At 45.4% G+C, this 23,900-nt stretch overlaps 1 protein-coding gene across 1 annotated transcript in view; it reads left to right on the top strand.

Annotated features, from left to right (window-relative positions):
• Gna13 (G protein subunit alpha 13) overlaps nt 1-6,396 on the top strand; it is a 47,414-nt gene extending 41,018 nt beyond the window's left edge. Inside the window, exon 4 of the mRNA XM_078041814.1 lies at nt 664-6,396. Within this exon, the coding sequence (XP_077897940.1) occupies nt 664-1,236 (573 nt within the window). The 3' untranslated portion in view covers nt 1,237-6,396. The remainder of the gene's footprint in view (nt 1-663) is intronic.
• The last annotated feature ends 17,504 nt before the right edge of the window (nt 6,397-23,900 follow it).

The following is a 23,900-nucleotide window of genomic DNA, read 5'->3' as shown; positions in this document are numbered from 1 at the left end:
TAGGCCAGGTTTGATTCCCTCCAGTTCACAGGCACAGGTGCTGCCACACAGTAAGTGACTAGTTATAAGTTCTTGGGTCGATAAATGAGAAAATTGGAACACAGCTACTTGGACAATACTCTAGAAACAAACTTAGCAAGTGGTCCAAAGTACATGTGAGTAGAGGATGTGTCATAGAGCAGCAGTAGTCCTGGGGGCTAGTTGTGCGTCCTGGAGCGGTGATGCACAGTAAGTCGGCATTAAAGTGGGTTCGAGAGGCAGACAGAACCCGGGGTGAGCTGTATTGGATTCGGATGCCATTGCTTTTAATAGAGGTGCAAGGAGCAGTGTGGAGATGGTGAGTGTGGGGGCATGGGGAGCACTCTGGGGGGACCGAGAAGTGCATAGCAGTGGGAGGAAACTCAAGTTGAACGTGCAGGGGGGCGGCTGGGGGCAGCCTGCAGGTAAGACTTCAGCTTAAATGTGAGTAGTATTGCAGGGGTGAAAACAATAGTAGATGCTGGTCATTGGTGGTGAATTTTGAGCTAGTTTTTGTCAACTAATATTATAATAATTCTTTGGCATTTTTTAATGAGAATAATGGTACTACAGTACTATTATTTTTTTTTAATTCTGATAATGACTTCTGGATTACTGAGTATACAACTGGTTTTTCTTTTCCAGGATTACATTCCATCACAACAAGATATTCTTCTTGCCAGAAGACCCACCAAAGGCATTCATGAGTACGACTTTGAAATTAAAAATGTTCCTTTCAAAATGGTTGATGTAGGTGGTCAAAGATCAGAAAGGAAACGTTGGTTTGAATGCTTTGACAGTGTGACGTCAATACTTTTTCTTGTTTCCTCAAGTGAATTTGACCAGGTGCTTATGGAAGATCGACTGACCAATCGCCTTACAGAATCTCTGAACATTTTTGAAACTATCGTCAATAACCGGGTTTTCAGCAATGTCTCCATAATTCTTTTCTTAAACAAGACAGACTTGCTTGAGGAGAAGGTGCAAATTGTGAGCATCAAAGACTACTTCCTAGAATTTGAAGGGGATCCACACTGCTTAAGAGACGTCCAAAAATTCCTGGTGGAATGTTTCCGGAACAAACGCCGGGACCAGCAGCAGAAGCCCTTATACCACCACTTCACCACTGCTATCAACACGGAGAATATCCGCCTCGTTTTCCGCGACGTGAAGGACACCATTCTTCACGACAACCTCAAGCAGCTTATGCTACAGTGATGTACAAAGACTTGCTATTTTAATACCTTTTTGTGTTTTTGATTGTTTTCTGTTTGTCTTGTCTTGTTTTTTAAAATAGCAGTTTACAACAAGAATTAGAAAAGTCTTGATTCTGTGTTTAACTTTTTGGAAATCTAAGTCCTGCGGCCTTTGGTTTGTGGCTGGACGCTGCTGAGTAACACATTGCCAATACCCGCTGGAATTCAGGCTTGGATTGGTCTCGCCGCGGCTCCCGCTCACGTCCAGTTGTCATTTTCTAGCCAACCTCAGGCTTCAAATTCTTCCACCTTTCAAAAAGAGTTCTCTGTGGTGCCAAGTGTAGACGGCATCCTTGAGTGCATGTAGGAATGCCTTTAGGAATTTCGGCTCTCGTGCAGAGAAGAAATCTTCAGTCTGCCTTACACAGAGCAGGACACGCGCTGCCCAGCCTACCACTTCCTATTGTGAAAGCACTGTTGGAAAAGGTTTTATCTAGGGAATGGCATCAGTCAATTTACGCGCAGGTTTAACCTTCATGTGTTCGTAATTGCATATATACGCAACAGTTGTTTTGTTTCAAAATTTCTATGGTTTCTGAAGGCAATGTTCTTAGTGTTTTAAAGTTTACATAAGGATTTCTAGTCTGGTCTGATGGGAATGGTACCGGGGAGCAAATGCTATAATAGTATCAAAAGTAATGAGTGACCTACAGTTTGCTTTTTTTCCTATTTCTTGATCATGTGATTTAATGTTTCATATATGAAATAGTTTGGCCACAGCAGCAACTAAAAATTGCAAGTGACTTGGTAACAGATAAACGTAATTGGTCCAGAATGACATGTGGGTCACTCCTCAGTCCTGTCTTGGTTGATTTTGCTCCTTACTCAAGGAAATCAGTGTCACATCATCACTTATTTCTTTTGCTCTTCTGTCCCATCCCCAGCAACAACAAACTGTGGCATTTAAGGGAGTCTTCTGTTTATTTGGAGCTTGCCAAGGGTAGTATTTTCCTGTCAAACTATTCAAGAAGGCATTATTTGAGATTGCTGTTCATTCTTGGTGTGTCTCTAAAAGATACAGTATGTACATGTTTGTGTAATTATTGATTATGAGATGCCAGCTTTATCAAGGTACATTTTCAAATTTTAAGGATGCTTATAAGGAAAAGTAGTAATTTTTTTAGTTCACACCTAAATGTGATTGCATTTGACCTCCCATTGCTTACCACATTCAACCATGCCTGTGGAGTAGCTTTGATTGCAGATGGTCAGCAGAATGGCTGGTGTGCAGGAGTGCCTGTAGGTTTTATGTAGTGTTCAATTGGATTCAAGATACAGATGTACAAAGCTGGTAACAGTTTGCAAGATCTGACGGCTTTTCTGCTTTTCCTAAAAATTGTGATTAAGACTGTGATATCTGTCACTTTACTGTATAGCTGACTGTGTTCTCAGGTATTTTATTGGTCCTTGAAAGATTGGTCAACATTGTGGATCACCTGTCCTTTCCTAGACTGTGGCTCTTGTCCTGTCCTGCTGTCGGGTAGGAGAGGTAGACCTTGCAGTATGCTATCCAGGGATTTGTTCTTGACATCCTGGCTTTTTCTTGCATTTGAAGTTTCACTGTCATCAAATCCATTTAAATCTCAGTGTTTTCATGCCTTTGTAGTACATGAGCTTCAGACACACAGCCCAACATGGTAATGATGCAGGTGTTCAGAGCATAATTCGTGCATGTTTTAATAGTTCTATTAGTGCTTCTTGCCAAAAAGGGTAGAATATATTGTTTAAATTTACAGGGTTAGCACAACCCCAGTGCTAATGAACATCTGAGTATGTGCACAGTACTATTGGGCCTGTTTGGTAGAGCCTACTGTAAATTTAGCTGATAGTTTTATTGAGTGGCCAAGACAAATATTTAACTACAGTGAAGGCTTCAGTCAGCTTCCTATAGAAGGTTGACAACTTAGTCTTATTGAAGCTATTTTAAGATCTGTGATAAGCATCAATATTGCCTGACAAAGCAGAAAATACCAAGTTTCCCTGTTTTTAGCTGCCACCAAGAAATGTTAAAACACCAACTAGATATGGTGTCATTTGCAGCTTCTGATGTGTGCAATGTCTCACAATCAACATTCTTTTAAAATAGGATTTAGAATCTATTTTGAGGCAATAAATTCTATTTAATTTATCAGCCTTGCTTAGACCTTCAGTAGAACTATGAGATTCAACCAATAGGCTTCAGTCCACACGTTCTCCTGTGCTATATTTTAAATTATTTGAAAGAAATCTCTTGCCTATATCATGAAAGCCACATCCTTTGAATTCAAGTACCACTGTATGAAAAAGAAGTTGGAATTCAATGAGCAGAACTGAGAAGGTGCTCTTACTTTTCACTGTGCTAACTTCCCCTGATCTCTAAAAAGTAACTCAGATTTCAAGTTCTTTGATGTATTAAATTTTCCAAATCTTTGGTTATGGTTTGGAATAAAATGTGCCTATTTCTATATTGCTTTCTGGTCTTCAATCTGAATGCCTTCTCATTTGTCTGAAGAAATCTCACACAAGTGTCTTTGTTGACCTTGAAGAAATTATACAGAACTGCCTTATCAATCAGAGAAAACACAAATTACACCTTAATTTTTATAAGGAAAGGGTTTTGTCAAATGTTTTCTGAAGAGCTAAATAATTCAAGGCATGCCTCTGCCACTTAAATATTATTTTTAATAGCCTGAATTGTTGCTTCCTGCCAAATATTGCATTAAGGTGAAGTCTTTGTTTCAGTTTTATATCTGAATAAAATATCTGAATTTTATATCTGAAAAGGGCACTCGATAGCTAATGAGCAACTGCAGCCAAAGAAGACAGTGTGGAATGAAAGTTATTGTTTTTGTTTCCTTTTAAGTTCCATTGACGGATACATTACATAGACAGGGTCCTCTGGTTACTCTCTAGAGGCGAGACCATCAATGAAAATCTTGTTTGGTTGGTGGCCAGTGGTTGGTTTAAAGGGGAAGGAAACAGGTCAGAAGCGGTGATGCACACCTCTAGCCTCTAATCCCAGCAATTCAGGAGGCTGAGGCCGAAGGATTGTGAGTTCAAGGTCAGCCTCAGAAACTAAGCAAGGCCCTGAACAACTCAGCAGGACCCTGTCTCAAAATAAAAAGGGCTGGGGGTGTGGTTCAATGATTAAGCGCCCCTGGGTTCAATCTCCAGTACCAAAAAAACAAACGAATAACAACAACCAAAAAGTGGAAGGAAATAAGACCACCTAATACTAGAAGATAGTAGAAGTATTGATTAAGATTCAACAGGAATCTTGTGCCCTATAATTAAATCTTAACTTTCAGTGTATGCCCAAATACTTGTATCTTGTGCTTTTGATAAAATGTATTTATCAGCATTAGTATTCACATCTGGTTATGCCTTATTTCTTTGAAGAGTGAAGTTAGAAACTTTTGCTATTATGTCCTAAAATTCAAATCACTATTTGAGAAACTCTCAAATTGGTGCTTTCATTATTTAATGATACATTTAGACAAAACCCCAAAGGAGCCATTTGAAACAAGATTCTCTCCATTTCAATTTGTAGCAATGTTATTTCTGTATATGTAATGAGAAGGCTAAATATCAGTGTTAACTCTTCATTTCTTGTTTGAATCATGCAGTCATGCCTGTAAAGCCCAAACATTTGTAACAAAACTCCCTAATAAATCTAGAGAAAGTTGCTCTGTTACCTTTTCATTTCTTTTAGTTTTACTAAAGGAACCAAGAACAAAAGTTTTGCACATTGTCTTCCCTTGGAAGTTCAACGTGTCCTGGTCACTTGGCCTCCATACCATTGTTTCAGCTTGTTCAGTTCCACAAATCAGATGATATTTGTGTTGTGCTGCTTGACTGAAAAAGTACTGTTTTGTTTTTGTTTTGTTTGTTTTTTAAATCCTAGAACACAAGTCAGCTTTTCTGTCTGGTAAAGAGAGGGGAAAGGTTATGAGGGGGCATGGCAGTGTCCTCCTGTTCCCGATGAAGCAGACGCTGCAGTATGTGCCCGCTGTGTCATGGTACGAGGTTAGGGCTTAATCCATTTACACTAGAGCTTGAGTCTGTATCTTAAACCTGAACATCTTAAACCAGTTTTTCTCTGGCTTTTTCAAGCACCATCAAGTAGATTTTAGCCTTGGACTGGCACGTGATTGTTAACATCATTTGAAGTACATTGTACCACTAGCATCCTTGTGTCTAGATGTGAATTTATGGTCAGCATTTAAATTAATATGTTCGCCCTTGTGGCATTCAGGTCTAACCATCTGAGTTTTAAATGCTGGAACTTATACTGAATGAACATTGTTTTCTCAAAGCATTAATGATATAGCAGTATTTTCTGGGTTGATCAGAGATTTTCGTGACCTATACAAATCTACTGTGAATGATGGATATTTACAGATGGATTGAAGTCTACTGGGACCCACTGGGCATAACTTTCCTGTTGGTGAATATCAGTGATAGTAATAAACTACTTACTTGATATGTGATTTGGGTTTGTATTTAGAAAGCTTGTTTATGATATTCCTTTAGTGAGTGATGTATTTGTCCTCAGGCAAGCCTCTTGGATGGTACCAGGAATCAAGGGGAGGGGGAAGGGATTAATTCTCATTAAGTATGTATAACAATGCAACAAACTATGCCATTTATCCTTTACCTCTTACTTGAAAGCAGAATCGCAAAATGTTTTAAAAATGGTTTTCTCTGCTACTCTAGTATGCTGTGGAGAGCTCATTTACCACAAGAAGCCTTATCAAAAAGTATATTTTGTAACAACCTCGTAGATACTGTACCTAACAAAACATAATTTGTATTAGCTCGGAATAAAAGTATTTGTGGTTTAGGGTTTTTCATTGAACTTTTTATAACCTTCCAAGAACTAAGCACATTATTTGAGATTGTTGTAAATTTTTTTCTTTTTTCTTTTTTTCTTTTTTTTTTTGTCAGTGCTCTAGTTCAGGATTGGCAAATAAATTATTTGTGAGGAAATCTAAAAGAGGAAAAGATGGTTCGGTTTTTACAAAATCAATTGCTATTCATTAAGGCTTTTTACTTTTGTACATATTTTGCAAAAAAAATGCCTCTTGCTATTAATAATTTGCTTTGTGAAAATTACTGACATTTAATAAACATTTACAAATGATCTGATACTATGATGTCATTTAAACTAACTGTGTGAAGCAGACGACAAGGTGAAAGTTTGAAAGCAAAGGTTTCATCCAGTGACTTAAGGCTCAGCAGTCGACTTCAGCAGATCCCCACCAATACTCTGCCTTAGTCAGAGGCGAAAAACTTGTCTAAAGATGGAGAGGTGGACTCCTGTGGGTGTTTTCAGGAGGAGGAAAAGGAAGCCACTGTGTTCTCTCTACTCTGACCCTTGAGACTCTACTGGGCTGAGTCAGGGCTCCTGGTTTATCCAACTTTGTTAGGCCTAATGTAATAATAGAAGTAATATTTTAAGAACTAACCTACATGTTACCACTTTTTTTTTCTGATAAACTTTTAGAATATGATTTCCAGGAAAATTGCAAGATAGGGTTCCCTTCTACTCCCCACCCCTGGAATAGTTACCCCAGTTAATATCTTAACATGACCTTGGTACATCAGGCATCATTAATGAACCAATACTGATAACCTTACTAACTAAAGCCTCATTAGAATTTCCTGGGGGTTCCCTCGAGTCTTCTCTGATCCACAGCCCATCCTGCTTCCACATTACATTCATTCAGTGGTCGCGTCTCCTTGGACTCCTCATGGCCCCTACAGACTGCTTGTATCTTTTATAACCTTAGCAGTTTTGAGGAGTACTGGCCGGGGGTTTTATGGAATGTTCCTCTGTTGGGGTTTGTCTGATGTCTTTCTCAAGAAAGATGGGTTTTCAGACCTCAGAGAAATGCCATTCTCTTCAACTCAAATCAGGTGACCTTCTATGGTTACCATTCATATCTTTTCTTCACAACTCCAGCTAAATTAGAAGCTGTCACAGTGACGTGGCATGTTTGGACCTTTTCTTAACTGGCACTTATTGAAAGCTGGGCTTGTACTTTTCTTCCCCCTAATGGAAGGCGAAGCTTTCCCCACAATTGGAATTGCCTGCAGGTGTGAATAAACACTTGGTAGCAATGGCTGGCTTCCTGGCTGCTGGCTGGTTCCCTGGCTGTGTGGCCTCAGACTCTGGCAGGTGAGAGCTCTTTTAGGACCTCACTGTTGACAGAAAACTGTAGGTCCGAGGAAAAACTGAGAAAAATTGGATTTTGTATCTTAATGTCTAAAAATGCAGGATTTTGCAAACAGGACCTTAAAGGTTTTCTGCAAGAGATTTAAGATCTTCCAAAATGGAAACTAATTGGCTTAAGCATTGGAATCCCAATAACAGCATAAGATCTTTTATTGGAACAAAGGAATAGTCGTCATAGAAAAGAAAGCTACAGGCTGGACCCTATAATCCTAGTAATCCCAGCAATTTGGGAGGCTGAGACAGGAGGATCGAAAGTTCCAAACCAGCCTCAACAATTTAGCAAGGCGCTAAGCAATTCAGTAAGACCCTGTCTCTAAATAAAAATACAATATAGGGCTGGGGATGTGGCTCAGTGGTCAAATGACCCTGAGTTCAATCCCTGTCCCAAAATACAAAATAAAAAGAACTGAGGATGTGGCTCAGTGGTAAAACATCCCTGAGTTAAATCCCCAATTACAAAATAAATACAATTAAAAAAAAAATTAAAGTACCCAAACTTGAAGCTATTTTCTTATTGGAGTGTTTTGGCACAGTCATGGTTAATGGACACCGTGGGTGGGATGATGCCATGTTGGCATGGTGCTCTCAAAATGACCTGTTTCCCACGACGTGGGTTGTGGAAAGAGAAGAAAGTCCTCTCAGTCTCTTAAGGATTCAAGAAACTCCTGGTTTACAAGTCAAATCAGAGATTTGTTTTGGTGACTTGGGAAATTTGGCAAATCCTCAAATATCTAATGACCCAGGGCGGTGTTTTAAAATACATACTGCAGTTTTTCCTTGGAAATCAGTGGGGCACCTGAAAAACGGTATTGTGGGGTCAGGGAGGAGTACCTGTGGGAAGACTGTCAGCCCTTATTTTGCCAGAGTTCCTTTTCTCCGAAATGCACCAAGGCAACAAAGGGCTCAAACAAGTTCTCAATACAAACTGGGCCATTCAGGGCGGCTGGGTCGGCTTGTGTGTTCCCCACAAGAATACGAGGGAAGTCGTGTCCAGAATCCAGTAACGGAGTGGAGGGCTCGGTGTGTCCTCCCGTGAAGGGGAAAAGAGAAGCAGTTGAGTCTTTTTAGAAGTTGGGGTTTTTTTCGCAATTCACTGCACCGCGGCTCCCAACCGCCTTGAAGTTCTTCCTCTGTCCAGCACTGAGGAAGAACGAGAAAAGCACAGGAGATGAAACCGAAGGTCACACACTACTGACCCAGGGAGACAGAGTCTGGCCATCTTGCTTCTTCTTTCCTGTAATTCTGCACACAAGACCTCAGTTCTTGTTGGCTTTGTGGGGTCTGACTAGCTGGTTTCTCGTAACATCCAAGTGAGTTAATAAAGCCGGGTTATCCTGAGAAAATGAACTCAGCACCCCCAGCAGAAGAATCTGAAAATCAACATAAAGGGGGACAGCACCCCGAAGAGGCCGGCGGCTGCACTTGATGGAAGTGATGAGCGTTGGTTTAACTCAGGTGCCGGACCGCACGACCCTTAGCACAATTCCCAATGAAAATTATTTTAAATAGTTGAATATTTCACTCAGTACCTCCCAGATTTTCGTGAGCATGAAAACATACCTTTGTAACATCTTAGAAAATTTTAAAACTGAGCCCATGTTCTGTGGATCACTGGTGTTACATGAACGATTCTCAGTTTGGGGGAAACATTCTAGGACCTTACCATCATTTTACCCCTTAGCAATAAAAAGTACAGTGATTTTATTTCGGCATGTTAAAATTAAGTTTTATGTTAGTTTTATTCATTGTGTTCCTAGGTCTGGAGAGAGGTTTTTTGTTTGTGTTTTTGCTTCTCACTTTGGACTTTTTTTTTTTCTACTTTATTACAGGAAATTTCAAACATACACAAAAGCAGAATAATATAAACCTGCACATTCCACCCAGCTTCAACAGTAACTCCTGGCCAACCTAGTTCCATCCATATCCGAACCTTTCCTACCTCCACCCCAGATTCTTTTGAAGCAAGCAAACAGTTGTCATATCATATAGGTATGATGATATAGCTGAAAATTTTCTATATATGTCTAAAACGCAGGGAGTCTTTCTCTTAGTTCTACCGGGAATAACACAACCTGAGTCCAGAAAACAACCTTCCTATTAGGGTCAGGCTGGTTGTCCAGGGTCATTCTCCAGCAGTGTAGGGCTACGTCCAAGGAGGTCCTCATGGTCGTTTACAAAAGCCAGCTCGAGACTGTCAACAGAGCCCAGAAGGACACTTGGCTATCAACACTGAGATTCTTCTTCACAGGTGTAGTGGTCAATTTTGAATTGGCAACTTTTTTTCTTTTTTCTTTTTTTTTTTTTTTTTTTTTTTGTGGTACAGGGGATTGATCTCAGGGGAACTCAACCACAGAGCCACATCCCCAGGCCTGTTTTATATTTTATTTAGAGACAAAGTCTCACTGAGTTGCTTAGCACCTCGCTGTTGCTGAAGCTGGCTTTGAACTTGCAATCCTCCTGTTTCAGCTGGGATTACAGACGTGCACTGCAATTTGATTGGATTGGGAGATGCTGAAGATTGAGAAGCTTGAGGTTGTGTCTAGGAATGATTGGCATGTGGGATAGCCAATTGAAGGGTAGACCCTCCCTACGCGTTGTGGGCAGCACCGTGCAATAGGACGATGGTTTGAACGGAATAAAAATTGGAAGAACAAGGAAGTAGCAACAGATGCAAGCCCCATTCTTCTTGAATAGGTTCTTGATTGCTGCTGCAAACGCCCAAGGATATTGAACTCTCGATTTCTCACTCTTCCAAAGCAGACTCTGCCAGTGATTCTCCAGGGAGTTTCCAGAAGCCTTTGGTCTGGGACTGGGGTAGCACCCTTGACCCTCTTGTTCTGGGGCTTCAGCCTCTGGGACTGCACAGCTACTGATGCCTGCAGACAGCCGTTGTGAAATATCCAGCTCCTGGTCGTGTAAGCCAACCTAATAAATCCCCTTTTTATAATCATACTTCCTGTTGATTCTGTTCCTCTAAGAACCCTGGCTGATACCACTGGGAAGCTGATGTTCACTTTAGCACAGTCCTCAAGTAGCCAAGGTTTTTCTAGTAATATCCAAACAGGCATTTGAGCTTTCAACATGCACAAAGAAACTCAACGTCGTTGGCCACCAAGGAAATGCAGATTGAAACCACAATGTGACACTACTTCATACCTACTAGAAGGACTGTCATAAAAAAAAAAATGAACTGTAAGTTTTGCAAAGGTGCAGAGAAATTAGAATCCTGACACTTTGCTGGTGAGATTGCGAAGAGACACACGCCTTTGGAAAACACTTTGGCAGATCCTAAAACTGTTAAAATATAGAGTTACTATACAATTTGGTAATTCGAATCCTAGCTATGTACCTCAGAGAAATGGAAACACCCAAACAAAAATTTGCTCATGAGTGTTCATGACAGCATTATTTACAATAACCAAAAAGAAGAGACAATGTAAATGTCCAACAGCTAATGAATGGATAAATAAAATACAGCATGTCTATACAATGGATTGTCTTTCTGTAATAAAACAAGGAATGTAGTATTTACATGTGTGACAACATGAATGAGGCCTGAAAACATTCTGCTAAGTCAAATAAGCTGATGGCAAAATGATCCACCCTTAGAATCATACTACGTGGTCGTATTTACAAGAAATGTCCAGAATATGCACATCTACAGGCACAGAGAGGAGCTAGACGCCTAGCACTGAGGTACGGGGAATGGGCCTTCTCTCAGGAGAGGATGATGTTGTCCTGGACTTAGAGTGAAGGTTGCGCATCTTTGTGAATAGACAAAAAGTTGTTAAGTTGAACACTTAAAATGGGTGAGTTTTATACTATGTGAATTATATATCAACAAGCCTGTTGCACAGAAGAATTTGAGGGCTGGGGATGTAGTTCAGGGGTAGAGCTCTTGCTGGCATGCCCAAGGCCCCAGGTTTGATCCCCAGCACTGCCAAAGAAGCACTGGAGCCTTCATCCCTCCACACAGTTAAAAAAAAAAAAAAAAAAAAAAAAACTCAAAAACAGGCATATCAAAATGTTGGCTTTGCTGAATGACGAAAGGATTGGGTTGTCAGCTTCCGGAAGGCAGAGGCTCCTGGGTCTGTCTTACTCACCTCTGAACCTTCAGAATCCAGAAGCTTGCTGGGTACATGTAGGTGCTCTGCAAAAAATATGTGCAGAATGTAACAGAATTAATTAAATGCCTACTATGTCACTTGTGCTAGACACATTTGGTGATAAAATAATCCACATAAGGAATTGAAGTTAAGATGCTCAGAGTCTAGCAAGGGAGGAAAGATAAATAAGTGTAATATAAAGAGCCTATGTGAGTGAAAATGTGCAGTCATGAACAATGCCATTCAAGAAGACGAGGTAGGCATCTGACTCTGTCTAGGCGGAATGGGGGGCTCTCGTGGAGGAGAAGGCCTTTTGCCTGGGGCTTTGAAGATGCCTGGGGCGCAGGAAGACTCATGCCAGATGGATGGGACAGCATGGCCCTGAGGAAGCCAGGGATTCTTCCATTTGCCTACCTTTGAGGAGCGCCTCCAGTCGCACAACCTTTTGTAAAGTGCTGCAAATAAAGAGGAGAAACGCCCTCATCCCAACCCCATCCAAGAAGTTCAGTCACTAGGGGAAAGAAAAATAGAGATGCTGTGATAAACAATGAGCAAGATGCGGGTGAGGAAGGGAGTCCTAGGCAGAGATCATCGTGTGTGCAAAGGCACTGAGGTGTCTTGGAGATTGCAAAGGGAGCAGCAAGAGCTCCTATTGGGCAGGAAGGTTTGGGAGTGTGGAAGAGAGAAGCTTGAGGAGTGAGCAAGGAGCCTGCCGGGGAGGGCCTCACAGGCCAGATCAGAGCCCCCAGATCTTCTCTGTAGGCATGAAAAGCCACTGCGCACCACGGGAAAGGGAACGGCACGGCGTGCTAGTCCTAGTGAGGGTGATGAGCAGCAAGCACCGAAGTTAGGGCCATCGAAGGATGGGACAAACAAGGCTCTGAGCCCCCGTATTAGCAATGAATTAGGAGACAGGTTAAAGGACGCTAAGGAAGGAAAACTACACTGAGCGTTTGTTTGTAGCAGGTGGTGGGACAGGATGGGCCCTGGCAGGTCCCAGGTGCCTAGTGGAGACACGGGAGCAGGCATTCCTGAAACAGCTCATCCTGGGAAGGACAGCTCCATGGTCACGTGAGTCTGGGGTCCTTCTGCAGTCGGGTCTGCTCGTCCCAAGCTCAGGTGAGAGGCCTGATACAGAGGTGCAGGTCTTGAGTGACACCGTCCGTGGCTGAAGCCATCAGGGTGGGTGCGACTGTCCCGGGGACTGACCGGCCAGAGTCAGCCTGGAAGGAAAGCTTGACCTCAACAGAAGGACAGAGACGAGTCCAAGAAAGCCAAAGAGGAGGTCCAGGAAGAGAGAGAGCATGCACACGGCCAGGAGCAGCCCATCTTCACGCCGTTCCTAGGTGTTCCCAGGGTGACGTGCACCTGTGGTCCCAGCTCCTTGGGAGGCTGAGGCTGGAGGATCACTTAAAACAAACCAGGAGTTTGAGGCCAGCCTGGGCCACATAGTGAGACACACACACACCCCCCCCATCTTAAAAGAAAATTTAAAAGTTGGAAAAAACAGAGATCATGCCCTCCTTGGGGTAAGGGTGTAAGTGTCAGAACTGAAGAGCTTCTCCTCCAGCAGGGCCCCTCCAGAAAGCCACAGGAGGGACGCGTGGTAAGTCCATGACATCTGTCGGCTCCCACCTCAGCCACAGGACTCAGCACAGTGACGCCCGAGGGTTCCTACTCTCTTACCAGCTGGAGAGAGCTCCGTTTCTTTATTGGCCTTTTTGCTCAATAATAAGAGATCCAAATGGGCCGGAGATTCCAGCTCAGGATGTAACTCACTGCATTCTTGCTTTCAGTCTAACTATGGCTTTTCTAGAAAGGTACTGTGCTGGCTGGGCACGGTGGCACACGCCTGTGATCCCAGAGGCTTGGGAGGCTGAGGCACGAGGATTGTGAGGTCAAATCCAGCCTCAGCAATTTAGTGAGGCCTAAGCAACTCAGTGAGACCCTGTCTCTAAGTAAAAAATTTTGAAAAGGGCTGGGGATGTGGCTCAGTGGTTGAATGCCCTTGTGTTCAATCCCCAGTACCAAAAAAAAAAAAAAAAAAAAGTACTGTGCTACTTTCCTCCTTTTATTTTATAAGATTTCTTAAGGAATGAGTGTAGGATGTGTCTGTGATAAATAAAGAACATGGGCTTTGAAGTAAGATAGACTGGGATTCAAATCTAGGTGTGCTCTCTCTCTCTCTCTCTCTCTCTCTCTCTCTCTCTCTTTGTACAGATTGAACCCAGGGGCACTCTACCATTGAGCACTTTTTATTTCTTATTTTGAGACAACTTATTTCCAAGTTGCTGAGGTTGCCCTTGAACTTGGCGATCCTCCTGCCTCAGCCTCCTGAGCTGCTGGGATTACAGTGGCATGAGTAAACTGTGTGACCTGAGGTGAATGACAGCTTTTCTTACCCCGCCCATAGCATCTGTGCTGTTAGTCTGTTGTTAAACAATCTGACTGTGGACTCATCTCTCCTACCTTGCCGGTCGCGGGGTAAGTATTGGGGACTGCTGGGTATGGTGACGAAGGCGGACGCAGGAGGATCGTATGTTCAAAGCCAGCCTCAGCAACTCAGCAAGGCCCTAAGCAACTCAGTGAGAACCTGTCTCTAAATAAAACATAAAAAGAGGCTGGGGATGGGGCTCAGTGGTTAAGCACCCTGGGTTCAATCCCTGGTACAAAAAAAAAAAAAAGAAAAAGACTTGGGGATAGCTATTTTTGTTTGATCTACTTCCTTCTTGCCTCTTACTCTTACATCCTCCTTTTTGTTTCATTTGCTTTTCACTTTGACAATTTCCGCCCCCCCACCCACCCCCCTGGAGAATTTGGAAGCCAAAGTGTGAAATTCTTGGGCTACATATTGCCTCTGGGTTGAGGTTAGGGCTAGGGTTACAGTTGAGGTGAAAGTCCCCTGGGACCAGAGTGGTGTGGATGGCGGTGGTCACAGAGGGAGGGAGGGAGGGTGTCAACGGGGAAGTTCAGCTCCTCTGTGAGTAGGATTTGTAACATGCCCCCTCTCCTGGGGCTGGCTGGGCGCCCCACGTGGTAAATCTAAGTCCTTGTTCAATCCATGACCACGGAGCCGATGCCAGACATGGAAGGGCCAAGGGTTTCCTGTCCCTTTTCCCGTCTGCTTCAGGCTGGAAGGACGCAGAGAAGCACAGAGACCAGTCCTGTCATGCTCCTCTCTGGGGAAGTAGGGATGATGTCGGTTCCTGCTTCATGGGCTCCTCAAGGAGAAACAGCAGACCCCTGCCCAGCAGCTGTCCCGGTCCCCAGGCGAGGGGACCTGGCTGTGGCTCGGATGCGCTCAGTGATTTCCAGGACGGCCGGCGTATTCCTTTCCTGTGGCTTTCAAAACCAGGGGCCACCCACTCCTGATGGCTTCCCTGATCACAGATCCATGTCCTCACCGATGTGGAGGCCGGAAGTCCCCAACCTGTCTCCACTGTTCCCTGGGATGAGGGCTCCAGGGAGCATCTGCCCCCGGCCTCTTCGGGCTCTGACGGCTGCCCGTTGTCCTGGGCTTGTGGCTGCTTCGCTCTGGTCTCAGAGCCCCGCCTCTTCAAATCTCCCTCTGGTCCCTCTTCACATGACCCTCTCCTCTGAGCGCCAGGCTCCCTCCGACAGGACAGCCATATTGTATTTAGGGCCCACCCAGAGAATCCAAGCTGATCTCCCCATCCCAAGACCTTTACTCCATCACGTCTTTTTTTTTTTTTTTTCAATATAAGATAATATGCACAGATCACGGGGATGAGGATCTGGATGTCACTGGAGGTAGGGGATCGTGTCCACCTAGCAATAGACGGCTGGCTGTGTTTGTGCCTCTACCGCCCAAGGACTCTGGAGACGTGGCCTCACGTCTGTCCCCAAACTTCCCCAACACGTCAACTTCCCATTTCTGCCGACAGCCACCTCGTTTTCTCCGTCGCCTTCCTCAGAGCTGTCTTTGACCTTCTGGGTCCCTTCCCTTCCCTTCCCTGACACCACCCCACCCACACTCCACATGAGTCACCAGGCGTCCGCGTCACAGTCCCCGAGGGGAAGGGAAACTTCTCATTTCACTCCCTGGTTTCCCAGAGATGGAGACGAGTCCGGGAGACGGGCAGTGACTTGCCCGGGCCACAGGCGGGCTTAACGGGGCACCTCTGCCCTACCAGGGTCTCCCACCCGGGAGCAGTGTTCCAGAGGGCCGTGCTCCCTCCAGCCCTGGGGCATCCTGTGCTGCCCCCTTCCTGAGCCCTGTCCTTGTCACTTCTCCTCAGGGGGCTGTGGAAGCCTCATGCTCCTCCTCTGGCCTCTCCTCCTCCACTCATTTTTGACGGTCACTGGGGGCCACCTCCTGGGAAGCAGCTTCGACGTCTTCCAGTGACCTAGGAGCGGTCCAGCCATCCAGCCAACATTTCCTGAGCGTCTCTTCCATGCTGGCTGCTGGGATGAGCCAGACTCGGGCCCAGTCACAGTCACCGTCCAGCCCGTCACCACCGACACCTGGCACGTCTGCCTCTCTTCTGCCTCTCTGCAGCCCCTCCTCCCCTCAGGGAAGCCGTCTGTCCATTCACAGCTGGGCGCCTGCATTCCTGCTCCCATTCCAGGGTGCAGAGTGCCCTGTCCTTCCTGATGTCTCAAAGATGGTGCAGTCTTCAAAGTCCAGCACCCGTCCCTGCCGTGAAGCCCGCCCTGCCTCCTGTCTGGAGCCCTGAGCTCCAGGCCTCCTGTGTCCCTCTGGGCCTGAGTTCCTCCATCACGGAGGATGTCCCCTGCTTCCTGTCCTGGAGACAGGGAAACTTCCACAGCCGCACCCCCTTCCTCCACTCCACCCCCACTTTTTGCCACTGCCTGTCTCTTCTGGGTTTGGGCGACTGTGGAGGGGACACCCTGGTGGTGTCCCCATGGCCCTGGGGCAGCGAGCACCCGCTCTCCAGTGCAGCTGCCCACCAGATTGCCTCTTTGGGGAAGCACAGTCCTGGCTGACGGAGCCTGGGAAGGTCTCACACTGAGACTGAGAGACTCCACCAGGGGACTGTCCCCCACTCCCCTGCAGGGTCCAGGAGACGGGGGTCTCCACAGCAGAATTCCTACTTGGCCCCCAAAGTCAGTGTTCCTGCCTGTGGTTAAACGCAGTGCTTCCTTTCACTGGACCCTGAGAGATTGGTCGGACCCACCCTTTCTATGGGCACTTGGCTCTTCCTGCGTGTAGGGCTCCGCGACCGACCGCTAATAGCCCACGGTGCCAGGCGTCTGTGGGCTGGGAATTGCCACAGGACACGGCAGGTGCCGGTCTCCCTCAGAGGAGCCTTTGAGAGACGGAGCTTCTGAGATGGAGCCTCCCATTCTTTTGGCCACGGGTTCTCCTAGATGGAGTCCCAGGTCTTCTTCCTCTCCATGCTGCCTCTCCAAAAGGATCAACAGACTTGTGGCAGGATGGCTCAGGGCACCCAAGAGTCCAAAGGCAGAATCTGCCAGGCTCTCTCTCTTCTTCTTCCCAGTACAGGAACGGACCCCCGCCTCATGCATGCCAGGCATGTGCTCTACCACCGAGCCACATCCTCAGCCCAATTTATTTTTTTGTCTTGAGGCAGAGTCTCCCCGAGCTGCCCAGGCCCCAAACTTGCAATCCTCCTGCCTGGGCCTCCCCACCTTGCTTTCCTAAGGCAGGACCCTAGAGTGACATGGTATCTCCTCTGTCACACTCGATGGATTTAAGCATCCCAGATGGGAGGGTGGCATCCACAAGGGCAAGAATCCCAGGGGACCAGCCCTCTGGGGCCACCTACATGCATCTTATCGTTTCCCAATTCTTCAAGGGGCGGAGGGCTCTGTTCCGCTCTTTAGAACAGCTCACTCCCAGCGGTTGCTTGATCTTTGTGCATCATGTCGAGGAAGGAGTTAGGAGGACCACAGCCACCACGGGGCCATCTGAGAGGGTGTCTCTGCATCAAGAACTTTCCCTGGGACTGGTGGCAAGGAACTGGGAAAACCGAGTCTCCTTAGAGCTTGTGTGCTTGCTGTGATCCCAGGGACGGAACCCACGTCCTGGCACGTGCTTGGCCAGCGCTTGAGCCCTGAGCCACACCCTCACCTCTGAGTTTTACACTGAGCTGCTAAAGACCACGCGATCAACGAGGAGATTAAGCGTGAGGGCTTGGGGTGCTCATTTTAACCCAGGTACAGTTGTGTGCCTGCAATCCCAGTGACTCGGGAGTCTGAGGCAGGAGGATCGCATGTGGGAGCCCAACCTTAGCGACTTAGTAAGGCCCTAAAATACTTTGTGAGACACTGTCTCAAAATGAAAAATAAAAAGGGGTAGGGATATGGCTCAGTGGTTGGGCTCCTCTGGGTTCAGTGCTCAGTACCAGAAAAAAAAAAAATAGGATGCTCATTTTAAATTTAAAAATACGGAAATAAATTTACTTTTCAGAAATTCATTTTCTGGCCAGTTTCTCTGGATGCCTCTCATCTCTAAAGCGAGAGACTCATCTCCCCCATCATCTTCACCTGAACCTTCTGCTGCTCGGCTTGAACGTTCCCGACGGGCCTCGCACCCCTCGCTTGGACCCAAGAATGGGTGGATGGGTGGTGACATGTTACCGACTGCAGCTCACTCTGAAGGCGACAAACACCTGTTCCTTGGAGCACTAGATCATCTTCCACCTCCGCTTATGGGAGAATATCGGGGGACACTTCTGGACGTAAAAATCATACGAAAGGTCTTGAGCCCGACATCTTTCCTTGGCTTGTCTTTGCACGTTTGTTTAATCTACTCTGCTGTCCCTGCCTGATTTCCCTCCTTGTCTTCCTATATCTTTTTTTTAATTGTTGATGATGGAGCTTCATTTATTAATTTGTTTATTAATTTGTTTATATGGGGTGCTGAGCATCGAACCCGGGGCCTCAAACGTGCTGGGCAAGTGCTCCCCCACTGAGCGCCAGCCCCAGCCCCCTCTCTGTCTTTTGTGAAGTCACCAGATATGCTTCAGTCTCCCCATGTCCCTTCATGTGCTCACGCCCGGCTCCCGGGAACGCCAGGCTGCCCTCTGCCCCTGGGAGGGGCCCTTCTTCCTCCAAGCAAGTGTGACTCCCCCTCTGCTGCGGCTTGGGTAAATGTGCCCCCAGGATCCCCGAGTTAAAGCATTGGTCCTCAGGGTGGCGCTATCGGGGGTTGATGGCACTAGTGGGGCCTTGCGGGAGGTCATGAGGTCATGGGGTCAGCCTTGGAAGGGGATTTTGGGGACCGTGGCCAGTCTGGTCTTTCTCTTTTGCTTCTCTTCTGATGAGGCCGGTGGTTTTGCTGGGTCAAACATCCTCCCCCATTGCCATCCATCACCCCACCACAGGCCCAAAGCCATGGGACCACTCAGCCATGAGCTAGAAACTCCAAACTCACAAGCTGAAATGAACCTTTCTTGACTCTTATTATTTGATTATCTCAGGAGTTTTGTTATAGCAATGCAAAGCTTACACAACCTCCTTGACCTTATTATGTGGAGCCCCTCCGTCGTGGCTCTTGCTTTCTGCCCTGGGAATGACTTTCACATTTCACTCGGTGAGCTCCTTGGAGGCAGGCTTATGTCTGGCCAGACTTTACCCTCTCTGAGTCACCCAGCACCGGGCCCTGCATGGGGACATATTTGCTATTTGTGCAAAGTGTGTCTTTCTGCACCCAGAATTCTCTCTCTTATGTTCTCAGAATTGGGTAGAAGTTACACCAGCAACCGTGAGGTCACTACCACCTCGGAGAGTTTTGAACTAGGGAAATAAGATGTCTCTTAGAGATAAGACTGTCAGATTTACCAAATAGAAATACAGGATTCTGGGGAGTGTGGCTCAGTGGTTGAGCTCCTGCTTAGCATGCACGAGGCCCTGGTTTAAATACCCAGAACCATGAAAAAAGAAAGTAAAAATCTAGTTGGTTAGAATTTCCGAGGAACAAAAGAAACTTTTTATTATGCTGAAATTTAAATATAACTGGGAATCCTATAGGGTGGCTGGCAACTGAGAGACTCAAACCTTAAAACTATAGCATGTGGATTAGAACAGAGAAGCCGGAAGTCACCTTGAGAAATCAGAACCGGGTGTGGGGGGCGGGGTGCTGGGGTTGTGGCTCAGGAGTAAAGTGCTCGCTTAGCGCGTCCAAGGCCCTGGGTTCGATCCTCAGCACCACCTAAAAATAAATAAAGGTATTGTGTCCATCTACAACCAAAAAATAAATATTAAAGAAGAAAAAGAAATCAGAACAGGTCTTGATGTAAGACTTGATGGTAACTGAAGTGTAAAAAAAAGATCTTTCAAAAACACTTCTCTTATAGCATATCTTAAGAGACTGCCAATCAGAAAGGGGGTTGTGTCGTGTGTGTGTGTGTGTGTGTGTGTGTGTGTGTGTGTGTGTGTGTGTGTGTGTTACTGAAGAGTAACTCAGGGCCTCAAGCACGCTGGGCAAGGGACTCTACCACTGAGCTACAGCCCCAGCCCCTAGTGGGCTCTGGTCCTTTGGCGATGGGCTCACCAGGTGTTTTAGTGTCATCCAACTAATTAATTCCCAAGTCGACCGAGAACCCTAGCTGCAAACTGGCTTCCTAGGGATGAAGGGCTCAGGACTCAGCCCCCGGAGGGCGAGGAGTCAATCCATCGAAGGGCACCGGGGTCTCTCTCTATCATTCCCTGTGAGACTGAGGTGCTCGCGGTGGGGACGCCCAGGGTCAGCAGGCTGTGTCTACTCCAGCCTCTGTGCTGTGTTCTCCTGGCTCTCTACGGTTAGCAGATGGCAGGTTCCATTTCTTCAGGAACTGAAGTGCATGATAAAAATGTGGAGCCTTCATTGAGTGCTGACTCTAGTTCATGTGATCCTTACAACAACCCTCTACCCCAGCTTCAGAGCTGAAGAAGCAGGCCGGGTTTCGTAAGCCCTTGTCCTGGTTCACACAGCCCAGGAAGGGGCCCAGCGGGGACTTCCGGAAGCCACGTCGGTGCTCCCAACCGCCATGCTTTCAAAAACAGGCTAGGAGAGCTTGGAATGTCAACAAATACCTTGACAATTCAGAGAGCAAGCTCCAGAAGGCTCCAGATAAGAAACCCAAATATGAAGGATGAAAGTGATGTCCCTGTGCTCTCTCTCACCCTGGGCTATTAGAAATAGGCCTAATCTTATTTCAAAGGCTAGTAACAAAGTTAGGTGTAAGGCTGTTCCCCTTACACCTCACTTAAGTCACTGTGGTTATAGAGTGACTAAGTTTTGAAGTCATTTTATTACCACATTCATCAGAATGATGTTATGTTTGTGCTTTATGAGAAGAAGTTGTTTGAATTACCCTTGAAAATACTTTACCCAGCGGGGGCTGGGCCTGTCGTTCAGGGGCAGAGCACTTGCCTAGCATGGGTGAGGCGCTGGGTTCAAACTGCAGCACCACATAAGAATGAAACAAATAAAATAAAGGCATGCTGCCCATCTACCAAAAAAAAAAAAAACTTACCCAGGCTACAGGCCAGACCCTGTTATCAACAGAGTTCTGTATGTAACTCATGGAAAGAGGAAATCTAAAATAGGAGCAAGTGCAAGGGAAGGGGCTGCAAGGAGGGAAAGCGGAAGTTGTTTTTTACAACCCGCTGTTTCTGAAGCAGGGTACTGTCACGGCAGTAAGGGAAAACACTGGAGCGCAAATAATTAAAAATCAGTGCTTTCGGGAGGGTCGCAAGTTCAAGGCCAGCCTCAGCAACTTATCCAGGCCCTAAGCAACTCAGTGAGACCCTGTCTTTAAATGCAGTATAAGAAAGGGCTGGAGGTGTGGCTCGGTGGTTAAGGCCCCCTGGGTTCAATCCTTGGTACAGGGGGGAAAAAAAATTACCAGTTTCTTTTCATTCAAATATACTGTCCCAGGGACACCCCAGGCCTACAGAGTTGAACCACCAGTGACTCACATCAACAAGCCATTTTGTCAGAGAGGATTTCCATAATTAGAATTTGTGACCAATTTGTTCAACCACGAGGATATATCACAAGTGCTTGTTGGTTTCTTTGCAAAAAAAAAAAAAAAAAGACCCGCTAAATGTCACAGCTCTGTGCTTTTTGCCTCTGGGGCTTTGCCACGGCTGTTTTTATTTCTGTGGTCAGCACGTCTGGTCATAAACAGGTGTAAGGGGCTGTTCCCTGTCTTATTTAATTGTCTCAGTAACCCTGTGGGGCAGAGGTTCTTGTTGTCCCTATTTGGGGACACCCAGTGTCAGGGAGGTGAAGTATCTTGTTCCAGATGGGCCACTGAGGAACTGTGGGGCCTGAACTTGAACCTAGCTCCACCCACCAGGGTTTCCACGTTCTGTCCACCATGTTCCATCTTCAGGAACACCATGATGGACATCCGTGTAGTCCTTTTGGAGCCCCTATCCTGCACAGCCATAGCCATTAATGGGTACCCAGTCCCACAGGGCCCCTCCAGGGGCCTGGCTGACCAACAGGGAGGCCAGTGGGAAGAGTGACCCAGAAAAGCCAAGGAGAGTGACCAGCAGGAGAGAATACCTGGTGTCAGATGTCAGGGGAGATTTGTGCTAACAAAGGAGCTGTGCTTTGTGGAGATCCTGCCTTGGGTACACGCTGTTCCCTCGGCCAGGCTGCCCTGGACGGGTCAGTCTCCACTGTGCCAAGATGCAACCCCAAATGTTACTCTTCTCTCCCCAAAATGTTTAAAATATCACAGAGAGTCATCCTTTAAAAAAAATGCATACAAACATAAGTTTTTTTTTAATGGAGAATATTTTTTTTAATATTTATTTTTTAGTTGTAACGAAACACAATATCTTTATTGTATTTATTTTATTTATATGTGGTGCTGAGGAGCGAACCCAGGGCCTCGCATGTGCTAGACGAGCGATTTACCGCTGAGCCACAACCCCAGCCCCCCAAGATAAGTTTTTAAACTCGTTTTTGTACATACATATAACATTTATATGTACATTGTATCTATCAAATTTTAAAATCTGCATATTTTTGTACTTGTAAGTTTTCATCTAAAATATGTAAATTTACATAGAAAAATATAAAATACAAAACTGGAAGCCAGGCACAGTGGTATGTGCCTATAAATATGTACCTATTCAAGGGTCTGAGACAGGAGGAACACAAGCTTCAGGCCAGCCTGGGCCACTTAGCAAGACCCTGTCTCACAATAAACATTTTTAGAAAAGAGCTGGAGGTGTGGGTCGGTATTAGGTCACCTCTGGGTTTAATCCCATAGCTACATGTATGTAACTCATTTTTACTCATTGTAAAATAAATATATTTTTATAAGTATAGACCACACTAATTTTTTCAAATGAATAGTTATTTAAAAAAATAAAACCAATAAATGCTCATTACGCCAGCACATTTAAATGATACCAAAGAAGGAAACGTGGTATTTAAACACAATGGCGTTCTACTCAACCATGAAGAAGAAGGAGCTTCCGACACCTGCAGGAGAGTGGATGGGGAGGGAGAGGGAGATACTTGGGAAGGGTATTAGCCACATTCTCTTGTTATCTCGTGAGCCTACGTGAATACGTAACATCAGATCCCACCATTATGTGCAATTATCATGCTCCCATACAAATGTAAGGAAAAATTCAAATAGTACTAGAAATATAAAGAAAAGTGTAGGCTCACAGGAAGCCCGTCTTCCCAAGAGATATTGTGGCAAACATCATTCTTTTTAATTAATTAATTTATTTTTGGCACTAGGGATTAAACTCTAGGGCACTCGACCACTGAGCCACATCCCCAGCCCTATTTTGTATTTTATTCAGAGACAGGGTCTCACTGAGTGGCTTAGCACCTCGCTGTTGCTGAGGCTGGCTTTGAACTCGTGATCCTCCTGCCTCAGCCTCCCCAGCCGCTGGGATTACAAGCATGCACCACTGCGCCTGGCTCAAATGTCATTCTTTAGACACGCAGCTACCCATATTTTTATATAATTTTTTTTTTAAACCAGGGATTGAACCCAGGGCCATTAACCACTGAGCCACATCTGCAACCTTTTTTTAATATTTTATTTATTAGAGACAGGGTTTCACTGAGTTGCTTAGGGCCTCTTGATAAATTGTTGAGGCTGCCTTTGAACTTTTGATCCTCCTGCCTCAGCCTCCCCAACTGCTGAGATTACAGGCATGAGCCACAGAGCCTGGCTCTATAAATAGTATTGATATACACTGTTTTGAAACTTCTAAAAACATTTTATCAAGATCTTAGCGACATCTTTCCATGTTAATAAATGTAAGATGAAATTGAATTTTTTAATGACAACAGATACTTTATTGGGAGATTATAACTTTATTAATTAAATT

This window comes from Ictidomys tridecemlineatus, chromosome 3 (genome assembly GCF_052094955.1).
Source record: "Ictidomys tridecemlineatus isolate mIctTri1 chromosome 3, mIctTri1.hap1, whole genome shotgun sequence".
NCBI lineage: Eukaryota > Metazoa > Chordata > Mammalia > Rodentia > Sciuridae > Ictidomys > Ictidomys tridecemlineatus.
Note: the sequence above shows the minus strand (reverse complement) of the source record. Positions and strands in the feature narration are given on the sequence as shown.